Consider the following 24,350-nt stretch of genomic DNA (forward strand, 5'->3'; position numbering starts at 1 on the left):
CGTGTAGAAGTAGGGAGATTCTTGTTCCATTGTATAAGGCTTTGATTAGGCCACACATGCACTATTGTGCCCAGATTTGGTCACCTGGTTTTCAGAAGGATGAAGAGATGTTGGAAAGGGTCCAAAGGCGACTGACTAAGGTAGTTTCTGGCCTCTGGAATGTCGAGTATGAGGAAAGATTGAAAAGATGTAATTTGCTGTCTAGTGGAGAGCAGGAAGAGGGGATATATGATAGAGGCCTACAAGTTGGTAAGGGGTTGTTATGGGATCAATGGTGGAGAAGTTCTACAGAGAATAGTGGGAGATCAGGGGAGAACCAGTGGTCATCCCTGGAAACTGTATAAAGAGGGTGTGAGTAGGGGAGTGAGAGGCAGGTTTTTTCGTGCAGAGTTGTGAGTGATTGGAATGCCTTGCCTGAGAGTGTGGTGTCTGCAATGAGTTTGAATGTGTTTAAGACACGGTATGATGAGATGTGTGTGAGATAAAAGGACCTCCTAGATGAGTCTTTGACTCCATGAGGTCTTGTTTAATAATAATATAATAATAATAATAAAAATGTGCACAAATTCACATGGAGAGAAGAGGCAAGGAATAAGAATAGTCTCATTGACTATGTTATTATTGATAGTGATGTTTTCACCTTGATGCAGGACACCTGAATGTACAGAGGATTTGAAATTGGAAGTGATCACTATTTAGTCTTGAGCAGGATAAAATTGAATTTCATATTGAAAAGAATGACATGTAAGAAAGTTTTAAAGTGAATAAAAGTTGAGCAGCTCTCAGATGTGAATTGTAGACTAAAATACACAAGGATTATTGAAGAAAAAATGAAAGAGTTTGAGAACAGGAACCAAACCTTGGAGATTAAGTGGCAAGCCTTGAAGAAAACCCTGATTGATTCAGCTAGAGAGGCATGTGGTGAGGTTGTCTGCAAGGATAGAAAAATTAGAACTCCATGGTGGACACAGGAAGTTAAAGAGGCAGTGAAGGAAAAGAAGAAAGCATATCAAAAGTTCCTGGCAAAAAAGTCAGCTTGTGCTCTTAGAGAATACAGAGACAAATGTAAGAAAGCTAAACACTGTGTAAAACTAGCTAAACAAAAGTCATGGGAGGACTTTTGCAAGAACATAGAAAATAAATATCAAGAAGGTAGTAAGATATTCTGGAGGTTGTTGAAGAAGAGTAGAAATGGAGGAAAGAGTGCTGTAAAAGGAGTTCATCATCATCATCATCAAATTCCTGCCATGTACCCTCAAGGGGTGTACAGGATATGACAGTACTACATGAAAAAATTACATCATTACTAACTTCCTATCTACAATTTTCCTCCAAATCAGTCTGTTACTTGTCAAGACTCCAACATTATCAGATCTTATATTTCTATCGTCTAAGGCACTTTGTACCGTATCAATCCACCTATATCTTGGTCTTCCTCTGGGTCGTTTTCCTGCCAACCTGGCAGAGAACACTTGTTTTGCTAATCTTTCCTCTCCCATTCTATTTAAGTGACCATACCATCTGAGATTAGCTCTGCTAACGCATTCCTGGATGCTGACAATGTCAAGTTCTTTCCTAATATCCTCATTTTTAATATGATATTGCCATTGATGCCATCTGTTCACGCCTCTAATCTTTCTCAGGACTCTCATATCTGCGGTCTCTAGTCTTTGGTCAAGTGTTTTACTTCTGACCCAGCTCTCAGATCCGTAAGTTAAAATTGGTTTGAACACAGTCTTGTATACAGCTAATTTAGTGTTCCGACTAATTTCTTTCTTATTCCATATGAATTTATTCAATTGACTTCCCACGATACCAGCTTTGCTGATTCTGTTGTCTATTTCTATATTTAGTTTACCATCTTCAGTAAAAATTGTGCCTAAGTAGCTGAAATGTTTTACTTGTTCCACAGGTTCTCCATTCACAACACAGTTGACATTTTCAATGATTCTTCCTATTTTCATTGTCTTTGTCTTTTTATTGCTGACCTTCATACCATATCTATTACAACAGCTATTCAATTTAGTCAGAGAATCTTGCAGACTTGTAGCGGATTTATTTAGAAGTATAACATCATCCGCATAAAGCAAAGAGCTGACATTAACATCTCCAATTTTGATATCAGGTTTAATACCACATTCCTTCATAATGTGATCCATATAGATAATGAATAACAGAGGGGATAATGTACATCCTTGTCTCACACCAGATTTAACATTAAACCATCTTCCTGTACTTCCTTCAATTCTAACTGCTGACTCACAACTCAAATAAAGACTAAGTATTGCTTGATATAATGCCCCATTGACACCATATAACTGCAGCGTATTGAATAGCTTCTCTCTTGGCACCTTGTCATATGCCTTTTCCAAATCGACAAAACTTAAATACAGATCTTTGTTATATTCCCATGCTTTCTCGACTATTTGTCGTAAAGTGAAGATCTGATCCTGACAGCCTCTATTTGGCCTGAATCCAGCTTGTTCTTCACCAAGCTTTTCTTCCACAATTCTTCTCAACCGTTTCTCAAGTATACTTGCATAGATCTTGCCAGGAACACTCAGTAGGGAAATACCTCTGTAATTCTCACATTCAGTTTTATTTCCCTTTATATATATGGGTACTATGAGAGCTCTACTCCAATCATCGGGAATTCGTCCCTCTGTCCAGGCTTTCTGAACTATGCAGTGCAGCCACTGTAAGACTCTTATACCACCATACTTCAGCATTTTTGGTCGAATATCATCTACTCCTGCTGCCTTTCCACATTTCAAGCCTTTGATGGCTTTTTCTACTTCAAGTATGGATATGTATTCCTGACTGCATGCCTGGTCAGTGTTTTTTATCACTGTGCTGTCATCACTGCTTGTTTCATTTAGCAGTTTTTCAAAGTAATTACTCCATACTTCAAGGATATCTTTTTCTCCTGTTTTCATTTCACCTTTATCATCTCTAATTCCTTTTACAGCACTCTTTCCTCCATTCCTAAGCTTTTTCAACAACCTCCAGAATATTTTGCCACCTTCTTGATATTTATTTTCTATATTCTTGCCAAAGTCCTCCCATGACTTTTGTTTAGCTAGTTTTACACACTGTTTAGCTTTCTTACATTTGTAAAAGGAGTTAGAGATGATAAAGGTTACATGAAAACAGGAGAAAAAGATATTCTTGAAGTATGGAGTAATTACTTTGAAAATTGCTAAATGAAACAAGCAGTGATAGCACAGTGGTAAAACAACACACATACACAAACACAGGCATACAGTCAGGAACACATATCCATACTTGAAGGTAGAAAAAGCCATCAAAGGCTTGAAATGTGAAAAGGCAGCAGGAGTAGATGATATTCGACCAGAAATGCTGAAATATGGTGATATAAAAGTCTTACAATGGCTGCACTGCATAGTTCAGAAAGCCTGGACAAAGGGACGAATTCCAGATGATTTTAGTAGAGCTCTAATAGTACCCATATATGAAAAGGGAAATAAAACTGAATGTGAGAATTACAGAGGTATTTCCCTACTGAGTGTTCCTGGCAAGATCTATGCAAGCATATTTGAGAAACAGTTGAGAAGAATTTGTGAAGAAAAGCTTGGTGAAGAACAAGCTGGATTCAGGCCAAATAGAGGCTGTCAGGATCAGCTTTTCACTTTACGACAAATAGTTGAGAAAGCATGGGAATATAACAAGAACTGTGTTTAAGTTTTGTCGATCTGGAAAAGGCATATGACAAGGTGCCAAGAGAGAAGCTATTCAATATGCTACAGTTCTATACTGTCAGTGGGGCATTATATCAAGCAATACTTAGTCTGTATTTGCGTTGTAAGACGGCAATTAGAATTGAAGGAAGTACAGGAAGATGGTTTAATGTTAAATGTGGTGTGAGACAAGGATGTACATTATCCCCTCTGTTATTCATTATCTATATGGATCACATTATGAAGGAAAGTGGTATTAAACATGATATCAGAATTGGAGATGTTAATGTCAGCTCTTTGCTTTATGCGGACGATGTTATACTTCTAAATAAATCCGCTACAAGTTTGCAAGAATCCCTGACTAAATTGAATAACTGTTGTAATAGATATGGTATGAAGGTGAGCATTAAAAAGACAAAGACAATGAAAATAGATAGAATTGTTGAAAATGTCAATTGTGTTGTGAATGGGGAACCTGTGGAACAAGTAAAACATTTCAGCTACTTAGGCACGATTTTTAGTGAAGATGGTAAATTAAATATGGAAATAGACAACAGAACCAACAATGCTGGTATGGTAGGAAGTCAATTGAATAAATTGACTTCCTACCATAATTCATATGGAATAAGAGAGAAATTAGTTATAACACTAAATTAGCTGTATACAAGACAGTGTTCAAACCAATTTTAACTTATGGATCTGAGAGCTGGGTCAGAAGTAAAACACTTGACCAATGACTAGAGACTGCAGATATGAGAGTCCTGAGAAAGATTAGAGGTGTGAATAGATGGCATCAATGGCAATATCATATTAAAAACGAGGATATTAGGAAAGAACTTGACATTGTTGGCATGCAGGAATGCATTAGCAGAGCTAATCTCAGGTGGTATGGTCACTGAAACAGAATCGGCGAGGAAAGATTAGAAAAACAAGTGTTCTCTGCCAGGTTGGCAGGAAAATGACGCAGAGGAAGACCCAGAAATAGGTGGATTGACATGGTACAGTGTGCCTTAAACGACAGAAATATAAGATCTGATAATGTTAGAGACTTGACAAGTAGCAGACTGATTTGTAGGAAAATTGTAGATAGGAAGTTAGTAACGATGTAAAAATTTTCATGTAGTACTATCATATCCTGTACACCCCTTGAAGGTGCATGTCAGGAATTTGATGATGATGACAACAAAAAAGAGGAACAAAATAAAAAAGGAGAGAAGAGAGAGAGAGAAAAACAGGGTTAATAAAAATTATTGCAATTAAAAAAAAGTTTAATTTTAAACACATTAAGTGAAGCTTACTTTGAACAATTAAAATAATTTTAAATTTGAAACAATAATTTTAGTTACTTATTACTAGTAGAGGGCTTCCTTGTATCCATTTTCTTAGTAAGTTCCTTACATTATGTGTGTAATTAGTTAAAGTAGTTCTTACAAGCTCATTACAACCTAGCCACGCGCACACTCACTCCCGTACCATCGCATTGGTCAAAGGTTGTAGCTCTTCTATGTCTTACCGAAATTATTTTAGCTCCAAAAGTATGCATAGTTGGCCACCCCTATAATAGAGCAACAAACTTCAAATGGCATTATGAGTATGAGCAATTTATTCATCAACTACTTTATTCAAACACATGACAGACAACACTAGATAAGTTTGTAAAATAATTTTATGTTGCTGCTTTTTAAATAGTTGTTCATAACAATAAATTGAAATATATGATGCAGTTTTTTTTATCCTTTGCTTAATGTTATCAGCTGGTTATTATACCAAAAACCGACTGGCCCAAAGTAATCACAATAATCGCCACCTACTATATATAGCAAGGATATGTACGTTTTGTAGATATGGAAAAGGCATATGACAAGGTGTCAAGAGAATGGCTGATCAAAATTGCTACCCCTGTTTGGTGTAAACAGGACATTATGTAGGGCAATATATAATCTATATCTGAGTTTTAAGCCAGCAGGTGAAGTCCAGGAAGATGCTGCGTTGGATTAGTTGAGTAGCATTTTTGGTCCTATTTTAGTGCTGTTTTGCTCCACTGGGCCTCTGACATGAGAATGGGATATTGTATGGGCGGGGGGGAGCAGCATGGCTTTGTGAAGGGTAGGTCATGCTTCAGTAACTTACTTTCTATAATAAGGTGACAGCTGAGTGGATGAGATAATGGCTATAGTCATACTGTTGGACTTTGCAAGGGTGTTTGATGGGGATGCCTCTTGGAGTCCTGATTCATAAATTACATCAAATGGGTATAAACATGAGGCTGGTGATATGGATAGGAGAGTGGTTGATGGAGAGATAGCAGATAGTGGTTTATACATGTGCACAATCCTGTAGATTGCCTGTGACTGGTGGCATGCTGCAGAGCTCTGTACTTAGGCCACTACTACTATTTAATTTAATTTGTTCATTAATGATATGGGAGGTGATCTGGAGGTGGATGGTTGGATGTTTGCAAATCATGTGAAGTTAAGCAGAGTGATGGTTGCTGGAGATGATGATGATATTTTGTGGGATGATTTGAATAGACTGGCAGTATAGGGAAAGAAGAATGGATGCCAGTTTGATATGGCAAATTGTGAGGTTATGTATTTTGGAGTGAGAAGATTGCTATCTGTGTACCATATTGGTGGGACTGTGCTCCAGGAACTTGATGAGGCCAGGGATTTGGAAGTGTTGGTGGATAGGGAGTCGAAGTTCTGGGAGCATGTTGCAAAAGTGGCTAGGGCAGCTTATAGGATTATCATGTGTTGTTGAAGAGTGCTCTGACATTGAAAGATAAGAAGGTTGTTCCTTTTTGTAAGGCTTTCATAAGGCTCATCTGGATTATTGCACACAGATCTGGTCACTTGGGTTTCTTGGAGATGTGGATGAGGTGGAGTGGATTCAGAGGCAAGTGGCTGTGATGATGAGAGGACTGATGGTCCATATGAGAAGAGATTGAAGATTTGTAGATTGTAGAAGCTGTTCGAAGTTTATTTTGCACTTGGTTAGACTATAATAAATTTAGTTTAATCCTTTATCCAAGTGTAAGCAAACAAAGTTTGCACCTGAAAATATCGTCAGGACTGAGGTAAGGTGGTACATCCCTTGGCAACTCGTAGCAAACGTGGACCAAGCTCTCATCACTCCTTGTCTCAGTATCTCCCATAATGCAAACCACATCTCCTTCCCTTAATGCATATTGCTATGCATTAAGGGAAGGGCCACTATCCAGACCGGTTTCGACCTTTATTGAGGTCTCGTCAGTGGGAAGCAGACCCAGAGTGGTGATACTAAGGCAGAAGCAATGGAGAGGTCATATTTACCTATACGAGAGTTGCCAACCGGTGTACCACCTTATTATTAAATTACTCTGGATTTAGAGAAAGATGTTGGAAGTTTATTTTGCACTTGGTTAGACTATAATAAATTTAGTTTAATCCTTTATCCAAGTGTAAGCAAACAAAATTTGCACCCGAAAATATGTTCAGGACAAACTAAATTTATTATAGTCTAACCAAGTGCAAAATAAACTTCCACCATCTTTCTCTAAATCCAGAGTAATTTAATAATAAGGTGGTACACTGGTTGGCAACTCATATATGTAAATATGACCTCTCCATTGCTTCTGCCTTAGTATCACCACTCTGGGTCTGCCTCCCACTGACGAGACTTCAATAAAGGTTGAAACCGGTCTGGATAGTGGCCCTTCCCTTAATGCATAGCAATATACATGTCTGCAAGGAGATGTGGTTTGCATTATGGGAGATACTGAGACAAGGAGTGATGAGAGAACTTGCTCCACCTTTGCTACGAGTTGCCAATGGATGTACCACCTTACCTCAGTCCTGAAGATATTTTCAGGTGCAAACTTTGTTTGCTTACACTTGGATAAAGGATTAAACTAAATTTATTATTGTAGAAGCTGGTTGATCAGCAGATGAGTTGGAATGTAATAGAGACATATAAATTGCTTTGGAAGGCAGGAAGGGTTATGAAATTGATGTGGATGAAATATTTCAGTACATGAATAATGCGAAGAAAACTAGAGATCATCCTTGCAAATTGAGCAGGAATGTGGGTGGCAGTGCAGTGGGGGACTAGGTTTTTTGCTTGGACAGTGGTGAATGAGTGGAGTATGTTGCCACAGTCAATTGTGTGTGCTTTGGTGAATGATTTGAAGGCAAAATATGACTGTTATTGTACAGGTAATGATAATTTTTGATTAATGTTTTTGAAATAGTTTCTCATGATGAGGCCTCCATTGGAGGCACCTGTGTCTTAGTGCCAAGGGGTATGTGCTTTTGGTTCAGACCCTCTATCCATGATGCAAGTTGCTTTTCCATATCACTGATAGGACTTTGTTGTTGTTGCTTCGTCACTATCGTCAATTTAATGGAAGCAGATCCTTTCACAGTCTCTATGATTTTATCCTTATTTTTCAAAATGGTTGTCACTGTAGAATGAGACCATCATGCACTCACTGACATGCTTACCAGCTTTATGTTGCTTTATAACTTGCAATCATTTCAAGATCAATTGCTTGCCTCTTTTTCTGTGATTCTTGACTAGATTTTTTGATTGGGCATATAGGGACCATGTTGCACAAAATATTGCAAAATATTTAAAGATAAATACATAAATAACCTATTTCTTGAAGACACGTGCAGACTACTGAGAGAGGTTGCCGCTGAATGCATTGTTGCTAAAATAGAAGCCTTTTTACTTTATGCTCGCTTGCATCTTGTTTGAAAGTACAGCAATTCCTCGATTAGTGCGCCTAATGTGTTCTTTTAAAACAGGCACATTAATTGAAATGCACTAATCAGAATATAGTAACCTATGGGAAAATGTATAATTCGTTCCTCAGATTTCTTTTTTGACTCTTTAAGTTTTTTATAAAAGAATTAAGGCATGTCTCAGGGCCTAGTTAAAGGAAAACCATGAAGCCGAATTCAATAAAACATATTCAGAATATGAATTTTATTATTCTACTTTTTAACAAAGAATTGAGCTAACATAGTTTGGTGGGCATTTTGTTTCTTTTTTCCATACAACCGACGGTATGGCCCTATTGCCTCTTCTACTCTTCTGCAAATTTTACTGTTTCTCTCTTCATCAGGATCAGCCTCTAAGCATTGCTGCTTAAAAACTTCGATTGTACGAAAAATATTTTCAAATTGTTTCTGTGAAATCTCTTTTGGCTAACTATCAGTGGTTAAATTTTCTTCATATTCTTCAGGATCTTCCTGCTGTGCATCTAAATTTAGCAGGTCGGAATCACTCAATTCTTCAGAATGAGATTTAATTAATTCTTGGATGTTATCATTGAAGGGGAGAAAGAAATATGAAGGATGTACGAATTGGTCGCCAGCACTCGAAATCACGTGCTTTATAGATAAAATTTCCCAACTGTTATACAAACAATATAGTTACCACTTTAAAACCTGCAATGATCATAAAAGAGAAATTAATTTTCCGACGTGTAATAATAAACAACTCATCCCGGAAGACGGATTGATTACCCTATTATCAGAATGGATTCCCCTTTTTGTGACGTGCAGAAGTGTTGAAGGAGTCTCGAATCTGTGGGCTTACTATAGCAGACGACATAAATTTTGGCAGTAAAAATTTGGAACATAGTATACATAGTGTACATGGAAGTAGTGTAGTATGCCATTAAAAATAACTTTGTAAAATGTTTTAAATTGGTAACTAAATTAATTCATTCTGGTGAGTGATTTTTTAAAATAGTTAGCATTTTTTTTTAAGATGTACAGTATATAGGCACACTAATTGAATTTTAGAGGCGCACTAATCGAATTTGGGTATAAAAAAATGACGCACTAAATTGAAAACACACTACTCGAAGGATTACTGTATAGTCGAAAATATTATTTATTCCCTTATGGGATCACAGACATATCTTCGAATGGATGTAACTCGAAGGGACATAAATCGAGGGATGACTGTATATAAATTAATTCATTTGTTTGTGTGTGTGTGTGTATTCTCCCCTTCACTACAGTGCACATTCTCACAGTAGCATATGATAGAATTATATTAAAAATGAACACGTTACTAAGGATCATGAGATTGTTTGCATTCAAGAATGTGTGAACAGGAATAATCTAAGATTAGTATGGTCACTTAAACAGAATGGGAGAAGAATGGTTAGCAAAACAGGTGTTTGATGCTAAGGTGATAGAAAAAAGACCCAGAGGAAGACCAAGGTCTAGGTGGATTGATTCAGTCAGAAGTGCATTAGAAGAACAAAATATTAGATATGGCAACATTGGAGTGCTGACAAGTAATAAAATAATTTGGAGGAAAATTGTTGATAGGTGATTAATGATGGTGTAAACTTAATCATGCAAGGCTGTCATAGTAGCTTTGAACACCTGAGAGTATGTAACAGGAAATTCATAACATAGCTTATTTAATATCAGACTATTACTATCAATTTCTTATAGTAAATATTACCTTATAATATAAAGTATAAAGGCTGTGGAATTTTAACAATCGTTATGTATTTTTATTTTAGGTTGGTTTAGAGGCTTCTCAACAAGAAACAAGTCATTAAAGGTGAGCTGATCTTTTTAATGCTATAAAAGATTATAAAATATGCATCAAACTGTTCACTGTGTAGTGGGCTGTGATAAATATCATGACTTACAACATGAGAGTTTTCTTCATCATATTAATACAGTAACTCTTTTGCTTACAGTATATGCAATTTATTACCACTTAAAGCAGCCAACCCATTAACGTACTCATTGAATACTACCTCAATCCTGCAGCCCCCATACTGAGGTGTTTCTGTTATCTTCAAGGCATATTATTTAAGAAATACTTTTTTTTTCGAGGCTATTGTGCTGCTGAAGGTGAGAAAATCCTCAGCCTTTTGGAAGAAATGTAATATCTTGCATTACTTGCACTGTACAAAGAACGTACATGCAGCATGAAGGTAGGTAATAGCAGAGTGTGTGTGTGTGTGTGTGTGTGTGTGTGTGTGAATGATGTTTGGAAGAAGTTACTGAAAATGATGAATCCTGTAAATGTATGAACATACATTCACAGGATTCAGCAGTCTTACATGAGATTGGTGACAAGATGGTGTTAGCTAAAGAGTTGGATGTTGACAATGAAGATGTACAGCACTTGGTGAAATTAGCAGAAGAATAAATCTCAAATGAAGACCTTATATAGTTAGAATCACAGGAAGATGCAGCAGAAGACAAAGCCAAGCCCCTCCAAAAAAAAAAAAAAAAAAGTGTGCAGTGAAAAAATTCGCATTAATAAGACAAAATTCAGTTGTTGGAAAAGTGGATCACAACATGACAAGATTTAGCAAAGTAGAAAGAATGATGCGAGATGCAGTTGCTTGCTACTGAGAAATTTATGCAAAAATAAAAAAGGCAAACCGTGCAAACTAATTTGTACATAATGTGCACATTTTATAAAGAAACCCGCTTCTGCTATTACCTTACACCCTGAAGATATTCTTAGACCTTTCCACGAGTTATGTGTCTGGTGAACCATCCTCAGAATGCTTTGTTGCAATTTCTGAATTTGACGAATTTATTGTTGATGACCTAGGCTTTCCTACCTCCTCTGATGAATTGTCCAATTAAAAGCAGCAGATTTGAAGAATTGCTCTTGATTCATCTGTTTCTGCTGATTATTTTAAATGCACAGAAACATTCTGCCCTCATGTGTCATTATTTATTATAGTACAGCATACTATATACAGTAATTTTATGTTATAATTTGTGCCTCTTATTATTTCACTATAAAAAGAGTAAATTTAGTTAAAAAAATAAAACCGATTCTACATGTTTTAGCATTCTAGATGAGTCTTTGAATCCATGGGGTCTTAGGTGCTTAGGAGCAGCAAGTTTTGAGGGCAGCAGAATCCAGCAAACTTGTATCTCAACCATGTAGACACCATTTTTTTTAAATTTTACATATTTTCTTGAATTTATGGATGGCAAAAAGTGCTTGCCTAAGGGCAGCATATACCCTAACAATGGTTCTGCCATCACAAGTACTCTATAAGGCAGAAATGTAAGATATGACAATATTATAGTGCTAACAAGGGATAGACTGTACAAGTTGGCTATCAATGTTAGATGTCCAAGTATTGGTCTGTTGTGGGTGTTTATGGAAGCAGGTATTGGTAATAACTGATCTGTTAGCATGAGCAAATTCCAACAGTCTTTCACCGCAGGTGTTATGTTTAGTCTGAACATAACACCTCTGGTGAAAGACTGTTGGAATTTGCTCATGCTAACAGATCAGTTATTACCAATACCTGCTTCCATAAACACCCACAACAGACCAATACTTGGACATCTAACATTGATAGGTCAAGGCACCAGATTGATTACATCCTGGCTTTCCAGCAGTGGAAGACAAGCATTTCTGATGTGCATACTTGTCTTGGAGCAGACTGGTACAGGCCATTAGCTAGTAGGAGCCAAAGTAAGACTAAGACTCCAAAAACTTCAAAGTCAGGCACATCCCCACTAGATTGGATGTTAGAGTAATTCCTAGTAAGTTCACAGAAGAAACATCAACTCAGTTGGATGATCAAATCAGTTGGCTAAGAGACAGGGACTGAAGAATATAAGAGATTGCATAGAGAAGCCAGAAGAGCCATCAAGCAGGACAAGGAAAAGTTTTATATTAATAAATGTGAAGAAATAGAGTTCCAGATGAGGAGGAACAATTATTAAAGGATGTTTCATTTAGTTCATGACCTATAGCACAAGATCAAGTCCAAATTGAATGTCATCAAAGACAGGAATGGAGTGCTACTAACAGAAGAATTGGAAATCAAAAATATATGGAAAGAAAACTGTGAGGAACAATACAACAGAGTGGATAAAGAAATTTTTGAGGAACCCTCTCACCTGGAAAGTTTTGATTTGGTACCACTTCCACTTAGGCATGAAGTTGAAAGAGCAGTTAAGCAGCTTAACAGCAATAAGGCCTCAGATGCAGATGGAATCTCAGCAGAGTTAATTAAGACCACATGGGATGGAGGAATAAGAGTGATTCATAGATTGATTACAAAGACATAAGAGACATGATCTGGCCTAGAGGCCAGAAGAAGTCAGTTTTCATACAACTGCATAAGAAGGGAGACATGAAAGATTGCAAGAGCTATAGAACTATTAGTTTAATCTCTCATGCAAGCAAGATTTTATTGAAGATCATGCTAAATAGGATTGAGGCCAATGTTGAAGCAGAGGTGCCCAAGGAACAAGCAGGTTTTAGGAAAGGTAAGGGCACCAGAGATCAGATCCTTTGCCTTAGACAGATCATAGAAAACTATAAAGAATTTAGACTCCTTCTGGTAATGTGTTTCCTAGACTGCTCCAAAACTTTTGACTGTGTTCAGCATGTCAGACTGAAGTAATGAATGGATTTTCCTCAACACACTATCATGTTGATAGCCGACTTGTGCAGGAAGCCACAGTAGGAACAGGTGTTGGGTTAACTGATTGGCTTCAGATTGGAAAGGGAGTTAGGCAAGGATGTTTACTTTCCCTTACTTGTTTAGTATACCATAGTCCACTTGAGCTCATCAAGCATGAAGCATTGGATGAGCTCAAGACAGGAATTAGGATAACTAGTAGATTTATTAGTAATCTGAGGTATGCTGATGATAAATTTACTGATAAATCTACTGAATTACTAAGCAGTTGTTAATACCATTCTTACTGTGGCTTCTTGCCATGGTAGGAACAGGTGTTGGATTAACTGGTTGGAAAGGGAGTTAGGCAAAGATGTTTACTTACTCCTTACTTGTTTATATATATGCTGAGGACATCAAGTGTGAAACATTGGATGAGCTCAAGACAAGAATTAGGATAGGTGGTAGATTTATCAGTAATCTGAGGTGTGCTGATGATACCATACTCCACTGTAATGACAAGGAAGAACTAGGACAAATAGTTGACAGAATTAATGACATCAGTAATAACAGAGGACTTCAGCTCAATCCTAGCAAGACAAAGATTATAGTTCTCAAAGGAAATGCAGACAGGGAAGCTCTTGAGAAACAAGTGTACCTTAATGGAGAAAGAATTGAGGAAGTCGGCAAGTTTGAGTACCTGGGATCCATTATTAATGTGAAGAATTGCCATTCAGAAGATGTCAGAAGAAGATTAGAATGGCTACAACAGCAGTCAGTGATTGTCTAAAATCTGAAAGGATGGATCTATCTCCAGAGGAACAAAGTTGAGGATTTAGGATGCAGTTGTTTTTACAACAGTGACTTATGGATGTGAGACTTAGAACCAAAAGAAGTCAGATATGAAAAGTATAGCTGCCTTTGAGATGTGGTGTTACAGAAGACTGTTGAGGATATCATATACTGAAAGGCTTACAAATGAATGGGTATTAGAAAGGATCAGTAGAACTTTAAGGCTTCTTAAGGATATTGACAGAAGAAAGTTAAAATATTTTAGACAGTAATAGAAGGTAAAGTTCCTGGAAAAAGAGGAAAGGGTAGATCATCAGTGTGAGATGGATGGGTGGTGTGTGTGTGTGTGTGTGTGTGTGTGTGTGTGTGTGTGTGTGTGTGTGTGTGTGTGTGTGTGTGTGTGTGTGTGTGGAGTGACTGATCCAGAAAAGTATACAACAGTACTACATGGTGAGGACTGGTGTGGCACGTCACTGAGCATCACAGTGACCATACGGCATCTGTGGATGTCCAATGAACAGGTGATGATGAGTGTGTTTTTTTCTAAAAATCATCTGTTTAGATATTCTTTTTATTTTTGCTCTCATATTAAATCATACATTTTATGATTATATGTTTTAATTTCTTTTATCCTGCTATTTGTGATGTTAATTTTTTTTTCATTTTGCATTATACTTATTTATTGTAATTTTGTGCTAGGTATCCCTCGATGTTACCGCATATATCAAAATCGCATTAATCAAATCTAATAATTAATGGTAAAAATTACAATTCATTCATGATCGATTACTTTATTAATAATTCGTTTTATATGGTACTCTTTTAGGAAAGATAAAAAATGAATGCAAAGTAAATGTTGAATAAATACTTGTACCTATATTATTTACTGCAATTTTTTTTATCAAAAGAAGTTATCAAGAGTCGTTTGAACAGTTTTAGTTTTTTTCTTATCGGCATAAATTTTACAATAACAAGCAAAATGACTCTCCACACCTCGGCAAACAAGCAATAAAACATAAAGAAAAAACACTGCAAATGTAATACATGATGGTACAAATTAAGTGGATATTGATTCCAACATTATTTCATAGCCGAATATAGAAACTAAAAGAGTTTCGCGCTGAATATATAGAAACTAAAAGTTTCGGTGGATGCAAGCATAAGCAACCTTATGGGCAACTTGTAGTAAAGGTGGAGTAAGCTTCAGCTCACTTTCCTTAGTAATTTTCCGTAATGTAAAGCACATCTCCTAGAGGACATGTATGATAAATAAACCTTTGGCTCTCTATTTCAGTAATACATGATGGTTTATTTATTTTCAGTTACAATCTAGAAATTATTGAGAAAAGAACAAAGAAAGGGTCATATAGGATTTCAGTTGATGGAATTTTTCAATTTATGGAGAGTGGGAAAGGACAAGAGGGCATCCTTGGAAGTTGAGAATGAATGCCTAAGAAGGGGTGAGGGCTTGATTTTTCTCTCAGACAGTGGTGTGCGTGATTGGAATGGATTGCCTTTGGATGTTGTGAGTGCAAGTAGTGTGAATGAATTCAAGAATAAGTATGATAGCTAATGTGTATAGTATGTGGTCTCCCTTGATGAGTCTGTGACTCCCTGGAGGGTCTCTCTTAATAATAATTAAAATTGTGCCTAACTAGTGCAAATGTGTCACTTTTTTATGCGGCTCTCACTCACAGAAGTTTTTTTTTTTGCAAACCTATAATACATTTGTACTGTGTGTGTGGGAGGGTGGGAATTAAAGATTTTTTTGCTATCTTTTATTAATTTGATATATGAGGCCTGTTCAATAAGTAATAAGACTAATTTTACTGTAGCGAAACCACTCATCACAATATTAATTTCTGTGGAATAAAGAAACGTTGCTGTCTGTATTAATAAAAGAGGTTGATAGATGGCATGAGCTGATGTGCCAGAGTGTCACTTGACTAAACACAAGCTTGTTTTGCTGCGCCTACAAGCCGCGACCAATCGTCGAAATGGAAGTGTCCTTGGAACAGCGTTAGGCGATTAAATTTTGTGTGCGTTTGCAAAAATCGGCATCGGACACTTTTAACATGATACACGAAACTTTCCACGATGAAGCAATGTCGAGGGCAAGTGTTTTTCGCTGGCATAAAACTTTTAAGGAAGGACGGCAAAATGTGGAAGATCTTGAACGTGAGGGAAGACCTTCAATGTCCATCACAGAGACAATGATCAACACAGCAGCGATTATCATCAAGGAGAATCGCAGAATTACAGTATGCCATCTGCATGTTGTCCTGAATATTTCTGTGGGAAGTGTTCACTCAATCATGGCTGAACATTTGGGACTGAAACGTGTTTGCGCCCAATGGATTCCCAAACTCTTGACACTGGAGCAAATGCAGCATCGAGTGGATGTGTGGACAGAATGGAAAGAAAGACTGGAACAAGAAGGCGACAACTTCTTAAAACACATCATTACAGCAGATGAAGCTTGGTTGTATCACTATGACCCTACAATGAAACAACAAAGCAGTGAATAGAAGCATCCATCTTCACCTACCCCCAAGAAAGCAAAAACTGTAAAATCAGCTGGTAAAGTTATGACCATAATGTTTTTTTGACTACGAAGGCATTGTTTACCAACATGCTGTAGAAGGAATACTGTAAACGGCTCATACTATGCAGATGTTTTATGGACAATGGTACAGCACGTCAAAAGGAATCATCCATTGCTGAAGAATGATTTCTTATTGTACCACGATAATGCAATGCCACATATTGCTGGTGGTGTAGTGGACGTTTTGCAGAAGAACAACATAGATATCCTACCACACCCTCCAGATATCCTACCACACAGTCCTGATCTCGCACCGTGCGATATCTGGCTGTTTCCTCAGCTTAAGAAACCACTAAGAGGCCGCCATTTTGAAAGCAACACAGCATGTATAAAAGCTGCGGGGGCGGTTTTGAAAGAACTCTCAAAAAACGGACTTTCACATGTGTTTAAGAAGTGGACGCGATGTTGGGACAAATGCATCGCGTCTCATGGTAGTTACTTCGAAAAAGACCATGTAAATGATGACGATTAAAGGTAATCTGTTTTCTGTATAAATATAGTCTTATAACTTATTGAACAGCCTCCGTATATTTGTGCTAGTGAGTGAATTAAGTTATTTTTACAAGTACAGAAACAAGATATTCTGGAGGTTGTTGAAGAAGTTTAGAAATGGAGGAAAGACGTCTGTAAAAGGAGTTAGAGATGATAAAGGTTACATGAAAACAGGAGAAAAAGATATTCTTGAAGTATGGAGTAATTACTTCGAAAAATTGCTAAATGAAACAAGCAGCGATAGCACAGTGGTAAAAAAACACACATGCACAAACACAGGCATACAGTCAGGAACACATATCCATACTTGAAGTAGAAAAAGCCATCAAAGGCTTGAAATGTGGAAAGGCAGCAGGAGTTGATGATATTCGACCAGAAATGCTGAAATATGGTGATATAAAAGTCTTACAGTGGCTGCACTGCATAGTTCAGAAAGCCTGGACAAAGGGACGAATTCCCGATGATTTTAGTAGAGTTCTAATAGTACCCATATATGAAAAGGGAAATAAAACTGAATGTGAGAATTACAGAGGTATTTCCCTACTGAGTGTTCCTGGCAAGATCTATGCAAGCATATTTGAGAAACAGTTGAGAAGAATTGTGGAAGAAAAGCTTGGTGAAGAACAAGCTGGATTCAGGCCAAATAGAGGCTGTCAGGATCAGCTCTTCACTTTACGACAAATAGTTGAGAAAGCATAGGAATATAACAAAGATCTGTATTTAAGTTTTGTCAATCTGGAAAAGGCATATGACAAGGTGCCAATAGAGAAGCTATTCAATACGCTACAGTTCTATACTGTCAGTGGGGCATTATATCAAGCAATACTTTGTCTGTATTTGAGTTGTAAGTCGGCAGTTAGAATTGAAGGAAGTACAGGAAGATGGTTTAATGTTAAATGTGGTGTGAGACAAGGATGTACATTATCCCCTCTGTTATTCATTATCTATATGGATCACATTATGAAGGAAAATGGTATTAAACATGATATCAGAATTGGAGATGTTAATGTCAGCTCTTTGCTTTATGCGGACGATGTTATACTTCTAAATAAATCCGTTACAAGTTTGCAAGAGTCCCTGACTAAATTGAATAACTGTTGTAATAGATATGGTATGAAGGTGAGCATTAAAAAGACAAAGACAATGAAAATAGGTAGAATTGTTGAAAATGTCAATTGTGTTGTGAACGGGGAACCTGTGGAACAAGTAAAACATTTCAGCTACTTAGGCACGATTTTTAGTGAAGATGGTAAATTAAATATGGAAATAGACAACAGAACCGACAAAGCTGGTATGGTAGGAAGTCAATTGAATAAATTCATATGGAATAAGAGAGAAATTAGTCAGAACACTAAATTAGCTGTATACAAGACAATGTTCAAACCAATTTTAACTTATGGATCTGAGAGCTGGGCCAGAAGTAAAACACTTGACCAAAGACTAGAGACTGCAGATATGAGAGTCCTGAGAAAGATTAGAGGCATGAACAGGTATGGCATCAATGGCAATATCATATTCAAAACGAGGATATTAGGAAAGAACTTGACATTGTCAGCATCCAGGAATGCATTAGCAGAGCTAATCTCAGGTGGTATGGTCACTTAAACAGAATCGGCGAGGAAAGATTAGCAAAACAAGTGTTCTCTGCCAGGTTGGCAGGAAAACGACCCAGAGGAAGACCAAGAAATAGGTGGATTGATATGGTACAGTGTGCCTTAAACGATATAAATATAAGATCTGATAATGATAATATTGGAGTCTTGACAAGTGACAGACTGATTTGTAGGAAATTTGTAGATCGGAAGTTAGTAACGAGGTAAATTTTTCATGTAGTACTATCATATCTTGTACACCCTTTGAGGGTACATATCAGGAATTTGACGATGATGAGAAACAGTGCTCTACAGATAAAATATGGAATTTTTTTAGCAGCCATTTCAATAAATGGAGCAGTGGTCTCACACCAGGTAATGAAGCTCATCTACCATATAAAGACAGTAACAAATGTCTTCCCATAGCAAGATTCAAACCCATAACCTGATGGTTGGAGAGCAGATACGCTAACTACTTGGCCAACCAAGACAGCAAACATATTTATAGGTTCTCCACTCAGAATGAAGTTTCTGTTTTCAATGTTCCTGCCTATTTTCATATTTTTTATTGCTGATTTTCATACCAAATTTATTACAACAGTTATTAGTGAGTGAATTTAGAAGTATACTATCATCTGCATTAAAGTAAAGAATTGAAATTAACATCTCCAATTTTGATATCAGGTTTAATTCCACCTTCCTTCATCACATTATCCATATAGATGATAACAGTGAGATAATGCACCCTTGTCTCATACCTGATTTAATCAAAACATCTTCTTGTACCTCCTTTAATTCTTATTGGTAACTAACATCTCAAATATTGATTATGCATTGCTCGATATAATGCATCATTTACACCATATAGCCATGGTCTTTGGAACTACTCTTCTCTTGGTATTTTAAAGTTGCACATCTGCCTCACTCCAGCTCTATTTGAACTGTAGGGATACATTCAGGTTCTAGCCCTCATTTATGTACCTTTTTCATTGATTCCCATGCAATGCTGATATTTTTCCCATTCAGTAACGATTAACATGGGAACAAAGATAACATTCTTCGGAGTTGGTCATAATTTCAAGTTTTACAGTTCAGCATGTCCTAATTGGAACAGCTATATATTTAGCTACTTCCCAGGAAAGTGTGGCATGATTGCTGTCAACAATCTTTTGATACTATCTGAAATCTAGCACTCTTTAATCTTGAGTTCTTTCTTTCATATACTGCTTGAGGGAGTTCTCCCAACAACTCAATAAATTTGCCTTCATTCTTATGAGATTTTTCTTCTACCTAATCGAACTTTGGATAGTTTGTCACCCATAATGATTACTTATATAGTATTCATCAGAATTATTTGGTGATGCATGTCATCATTCCTGACAGGTCTTTAGCAACATCTCATCATATATTTCTTCCTGTTAGCTTCCACTTCATACCACTTCATTGCCTCAAGCTCATTGCTACATGGAATGTTATTACTATTACTTCTTTCATGAGTATAACTAGTCGCATCATCTGATATCATTAGTAGTATGCTCCCTCCTCTCATATCTCTTCTGTCATTTTTAAAAATACCATATCTTTACATCTGATTCTGTGATATCAAACTTGGCATTAGTGGTTTCACTAATGCCAACAAACTTAGGCACCACAATGTTACCAAAGAATGCAACTCTTTTGTTCCTGGCGTTTCTGGCATTTGTATATAAATATAGCAAAATTCCTGGTTTTTTCTTGCTTAAATCTACAGTCTGCTAGGAACATTCGGATAACATTGAACATTCTTGAGGTTTGGAAAACATTGATGGGATGCTGCTTACTCTATGGGAGGAGTTATACTGGAGGAAGTAGGGGAGACAAGAGATCTGGGGTTGATGATTGATAGAAACCTGAAGTTTAGGGGACATATTGCAAAGGTGGTAAAGGTAACATAGAGGATTGCTGCAATTATGAGAAGGACACTGACCTGCAGAGATAAGAGGGTTATCATTCCGTTGTATAAGTCTCTGATCAGACCACACTTGGACTATTGTTCTCAGATTTGGTCCCCAGGATTTGAAGGGGATAAATTAACTGTGGAAAGGATACAAAGACGGATGACAAAGATGGTTTCAGGACTGTACAAGGGTAGTTATGAGGATCGGCTGAGGGAATGCGGACTGCAGAGTTTGGTGGATAGAAGAAGGAGAAGTGATGTGATTGAGACTTTTAAACTGTTGAGAGATGGTTACAGGGTTGACACTGGGGAGTTCTTACGCTTGGTTGAACAGCAGGAAGGAGTGATGACAAGAGGCCATCCCTGGAAGTTATGAAAGGAAACTGTGAGCAAGAGGGTAAGGAGTAGCTTCTTTGCGTGGAGGGTGGTTGAACTGTGGAATGCATTGCCTGATGGAGTGGTGGGAGCGAGAATGGTCAATGAGTTTAAAGAGTGGTATGATAGACTTTGTGTTTCTTGGGGGGGGGGGACCTCCCCTTGATGAGCCTTGACAGACTTTATGTTCTTAGGAAGGACCTCCCACAATGAGTCTTTTGACTCCATGGAGGCCTGAATAATAATAATAATAATAACTATGCCTTTTTCTTCTCCAGATTTACTCAAAAGGTTCAAATCCAAAGTACTGCTTCCACCCATGGTTAGTCACATCATTACATTTCTAATTGCTGAACTTACACACTCATTCTCACCATTCCTTCCATAATGATCTAGTGTCCTTAACTCTCTGCATTAGATCCCCCCCCCCAATAAATAATTTTGCCAGGCTCCTGATGCAAAATTCTCAAACCTTCTATCTGGCTAAGATACATAGATGATGTGGTCTATATTTGGCCTCATGGCCTAGATACATTAGACTCTTTCCTCAATCACCTCAGTAGTCCACATCCAAGAATCCAGTGTACAATGGGAAAGGAAAATAACAATAGTTTATTCTTCCTTAGACACCTTAGTAGCATGCCTTCCTAATGGTAACCTTTCCTTCACTGTATATAGAAAACCCACTCACACAGGCAGATACATTCACAAACTTTCCCACTACTCTGAACAACAACATGGCATTATTGTTGAGAGTAGTGGTGGTGGGAAAGTAGAGCCTATAATCTTTGTTCCAGTGGAACCACCCTTTCAACCAAACTCAACTACATATGCAACATCTTCCTTTCTAATGGCTTCAGCAATTACAGAATTGAAAAAATAATCAGTTCCTTCCTCCATTCCTTGACCATTGCTTCAGAAGGATTCCAGAAATGTCATCACCATCCCCTACATCTGTGGTACATCAGAAAGAAATAGCCAGGTTTTTTAAAAAAGTACAACCTCTACACTGCATTTAAGTCCCACTGAAAACTTTCTACCCTTATCTGTTCTACCAAAGATCAGCTCCCTCCTCTCTCAGTGCCTGGAGTTTATAAAGTACCCTATTTTTGCAAGTTGGCTTTCTTAGGAGACAGACAGGCAGATCTGCAACTATCTGTTTAGAAGAACACAGTTTGTACATCTATAATCACGACTATGGTCAATCTGGCCTTGCAAATCTGGCCACGAATTGGATACAACCCACAGAATCTGGAAGAAAACTACCATGCTACACCATAGTAAATTCAAAGAGGAAAGACTGTTTTTAGAATCTGCAGCAGCACTCAGAAATCAACCTAACTTAAATAAATACAGATGCATAAAACTTCCCAAAATTTGAGAAACAATAATTGAAGATATCCCACTTTACATCCTAAGCCACCTACAAACACTCATAGAGGGCGCACCACCTAGATAGGACTTCAGATTCATCCCACATGTTTCATTTAGTATTGTGGTGTGTGTGTGTGTGTGTGTGTGTGTGTGTGTGTGTGTGTGTGTGTGTGTGTGTGTGTGTGTGTGTGTGTGTGTGTGTGTTACAAGAGCTATTTGTTATTCATGAAGATGTCTCAGTGACTGAGATGAAATATCGGAAGCATGAAAATTATTTTAAATCTTATCGCAGTGCTGTAACTATTCCACTAAAGCTCCAACATGAAATCAGCGAATGTTTTTTTTTTTTCAAAATTTGCCACTGAATTTTTAAGATTTAGCTCTAGTTTACAGTCTCATTTTTTTCTTGAATGATATCTGTATATTTGGAATACAGCTTATCTCTAAAAGCTGGTTGACTTTAATTATTTTTAAAGCTCTTGCATATTTTTCTTTTTGAGATGATATTTATTTTTATCCTGGTTAAAAATGATGATTACTTCCAATTAGCTTGCTTTCAAATCCCTTCTCTACTTTTGTATCCTAAAACACCATGAAGTTATTAGTATCAACAATAACATACTCATTAAACATTTTTTTTCCCTTTTGTCTTTTATGTGAATTTATGCATATCTTTATTTTGAAACACCTGTTTCAAAATAAAGATATGCATACATTTTTTAATGTCAGCTGCTTTCTCTGATAATTCAGAAAATTTCTCCACTTATTCCTGCATTGAACCTTCTGTAGGATGAAAGACACAGTTGAGTTTTATTGTTTGATTTCCCCTTTTGAAATTTGCCCACAGAACTTGAGTTGAAATTGCATGACAATAAGTTTATTTTTATGTTTGGTGTAGAATGATGATACTCTTTCCTTTCCCTGATCACCGTTGTCCATATATAACATCATCTCACCTGTTTTAGTCTTTGTCACAGTAACATCAATTATGTTCATGTGGTACTACTGTATTCTTATGATTTCTTCTGCTAGTTTGATTTCATTTCTGTTGATACTCCTTATGTTAATAGTGCCTATTTTTGATTTATGTGATGTGTTTGTTACCTTTACTTCCCTTTCCCTTCCTGCTTACTCATCATGCATTCTTGAATGCTAACAAAGTCAAGTTCTTTCCTAATATCTTTATTTTTAATATGATTCTGTGATTTATGCCATCATTCATTGTCTTAATCTCTTTCTCTCTCTCTCAGACCTCTCCTGTCAGTGGTCTGTAGTCTTGGATTATTCGCTTTATTTCTAATCCAAATCTTGGATCCATAAGTTAGAGTTTGTTTGAATATTGCCATATATACAGCTAACTCAATGTTTGGTTAATTTCTCTTAGTTCATTTAAATTTATTCAAAGTAATTTATTGCTTGGAAAACTATTACAGAAACTGGAGAGGATGCAACTGGATATAAGGCTAGTAGCATGAGTAGGGGATGGCTAATAGACAGACACCAGAAAGTAGTATATGGTGGAGTGGAGTCTAGGAGAATGATGGTAATTAGTGGAGTACCTCAGGGTTAGGTACCAGGGTCACTACTCTTTAATTTCTATATCAATGACATAGGGAAAGATTTAAGAGCGGATATTATTGTTGCTGATGATGCAAAACTGGGGAGAGCAATTGATAAAGGTGATGTAGATATCCTGCAGGATGATTTAAATAAATTGGCATTGTGGGCAAAGTATAATGATTGTCATTTTAATGTTGCAAAATTTAAGGTTATGCACTTCGGGTTGAAAAGGTTGCACATGGTGTATCATATTGATGGTATTGGACTGCAGGAAATTGATGAGGCTAGGGACTTGGGGATAATGGGGGACAAAAAGTTGAAGTTCAAAGAGCATATGGCAAAAGTTGGTAAAATAGCTCAACGAATTACTTGGATGTTGAAAAACACACAGAAAAGATAAGGAAGTTATTATCCCTCCTAATAAGGCTATGATTCGACCACATCTTGACTATTGTGCACAGATTTGGTCACTGGGGTTTCTTGGGAAATAGGAAATGGTCAAAAGGATTCAGAGATGAGT

The 24,350-nt window shown here is 37.0% G+C and overlaps 1 protein-coding gene across 1 annotated transcript in view; it reads left to right on the plus strand.

Annotated features, from left to right (window-relative positions):
* spg (dedicator of cytokinesis spg) overlaps window positions 1-24,350 on the plus strand; it is an 869,351-nt gene that overhangs the window by 76,585 nt on the left and 768,416 nt on the right. Inside the window, exon 3 of the mRNA XM_090390789.1 lies at window positions 10,228-10,268. Within this exon, the coding sequence (XP_090246915.1) occupies window positions 10,228-10,268 (41 nt within the window). The remainder of the gene's footprint in view (window positions 1-10,227; window positions 10,269-24,350) is intronic.

The sequence above is a fragment of the Typopeltis vanoorti genome, chromosome 3 (assembly GCF_054136105.1).
Source record: "Typopeltis vanoorti isolate ZY-2024b chromosome 3, IOZ_Tvanoo_1.0, whole genome shotgun sequence".
NCBI classification, from domain to species: domain Eukaryota; kingdom Metazoa; phylum Arthropoda; class Arachnida; order Uropygi; family Thelyphonidae; genus Typopeltis; species Typopeltis vanoorti.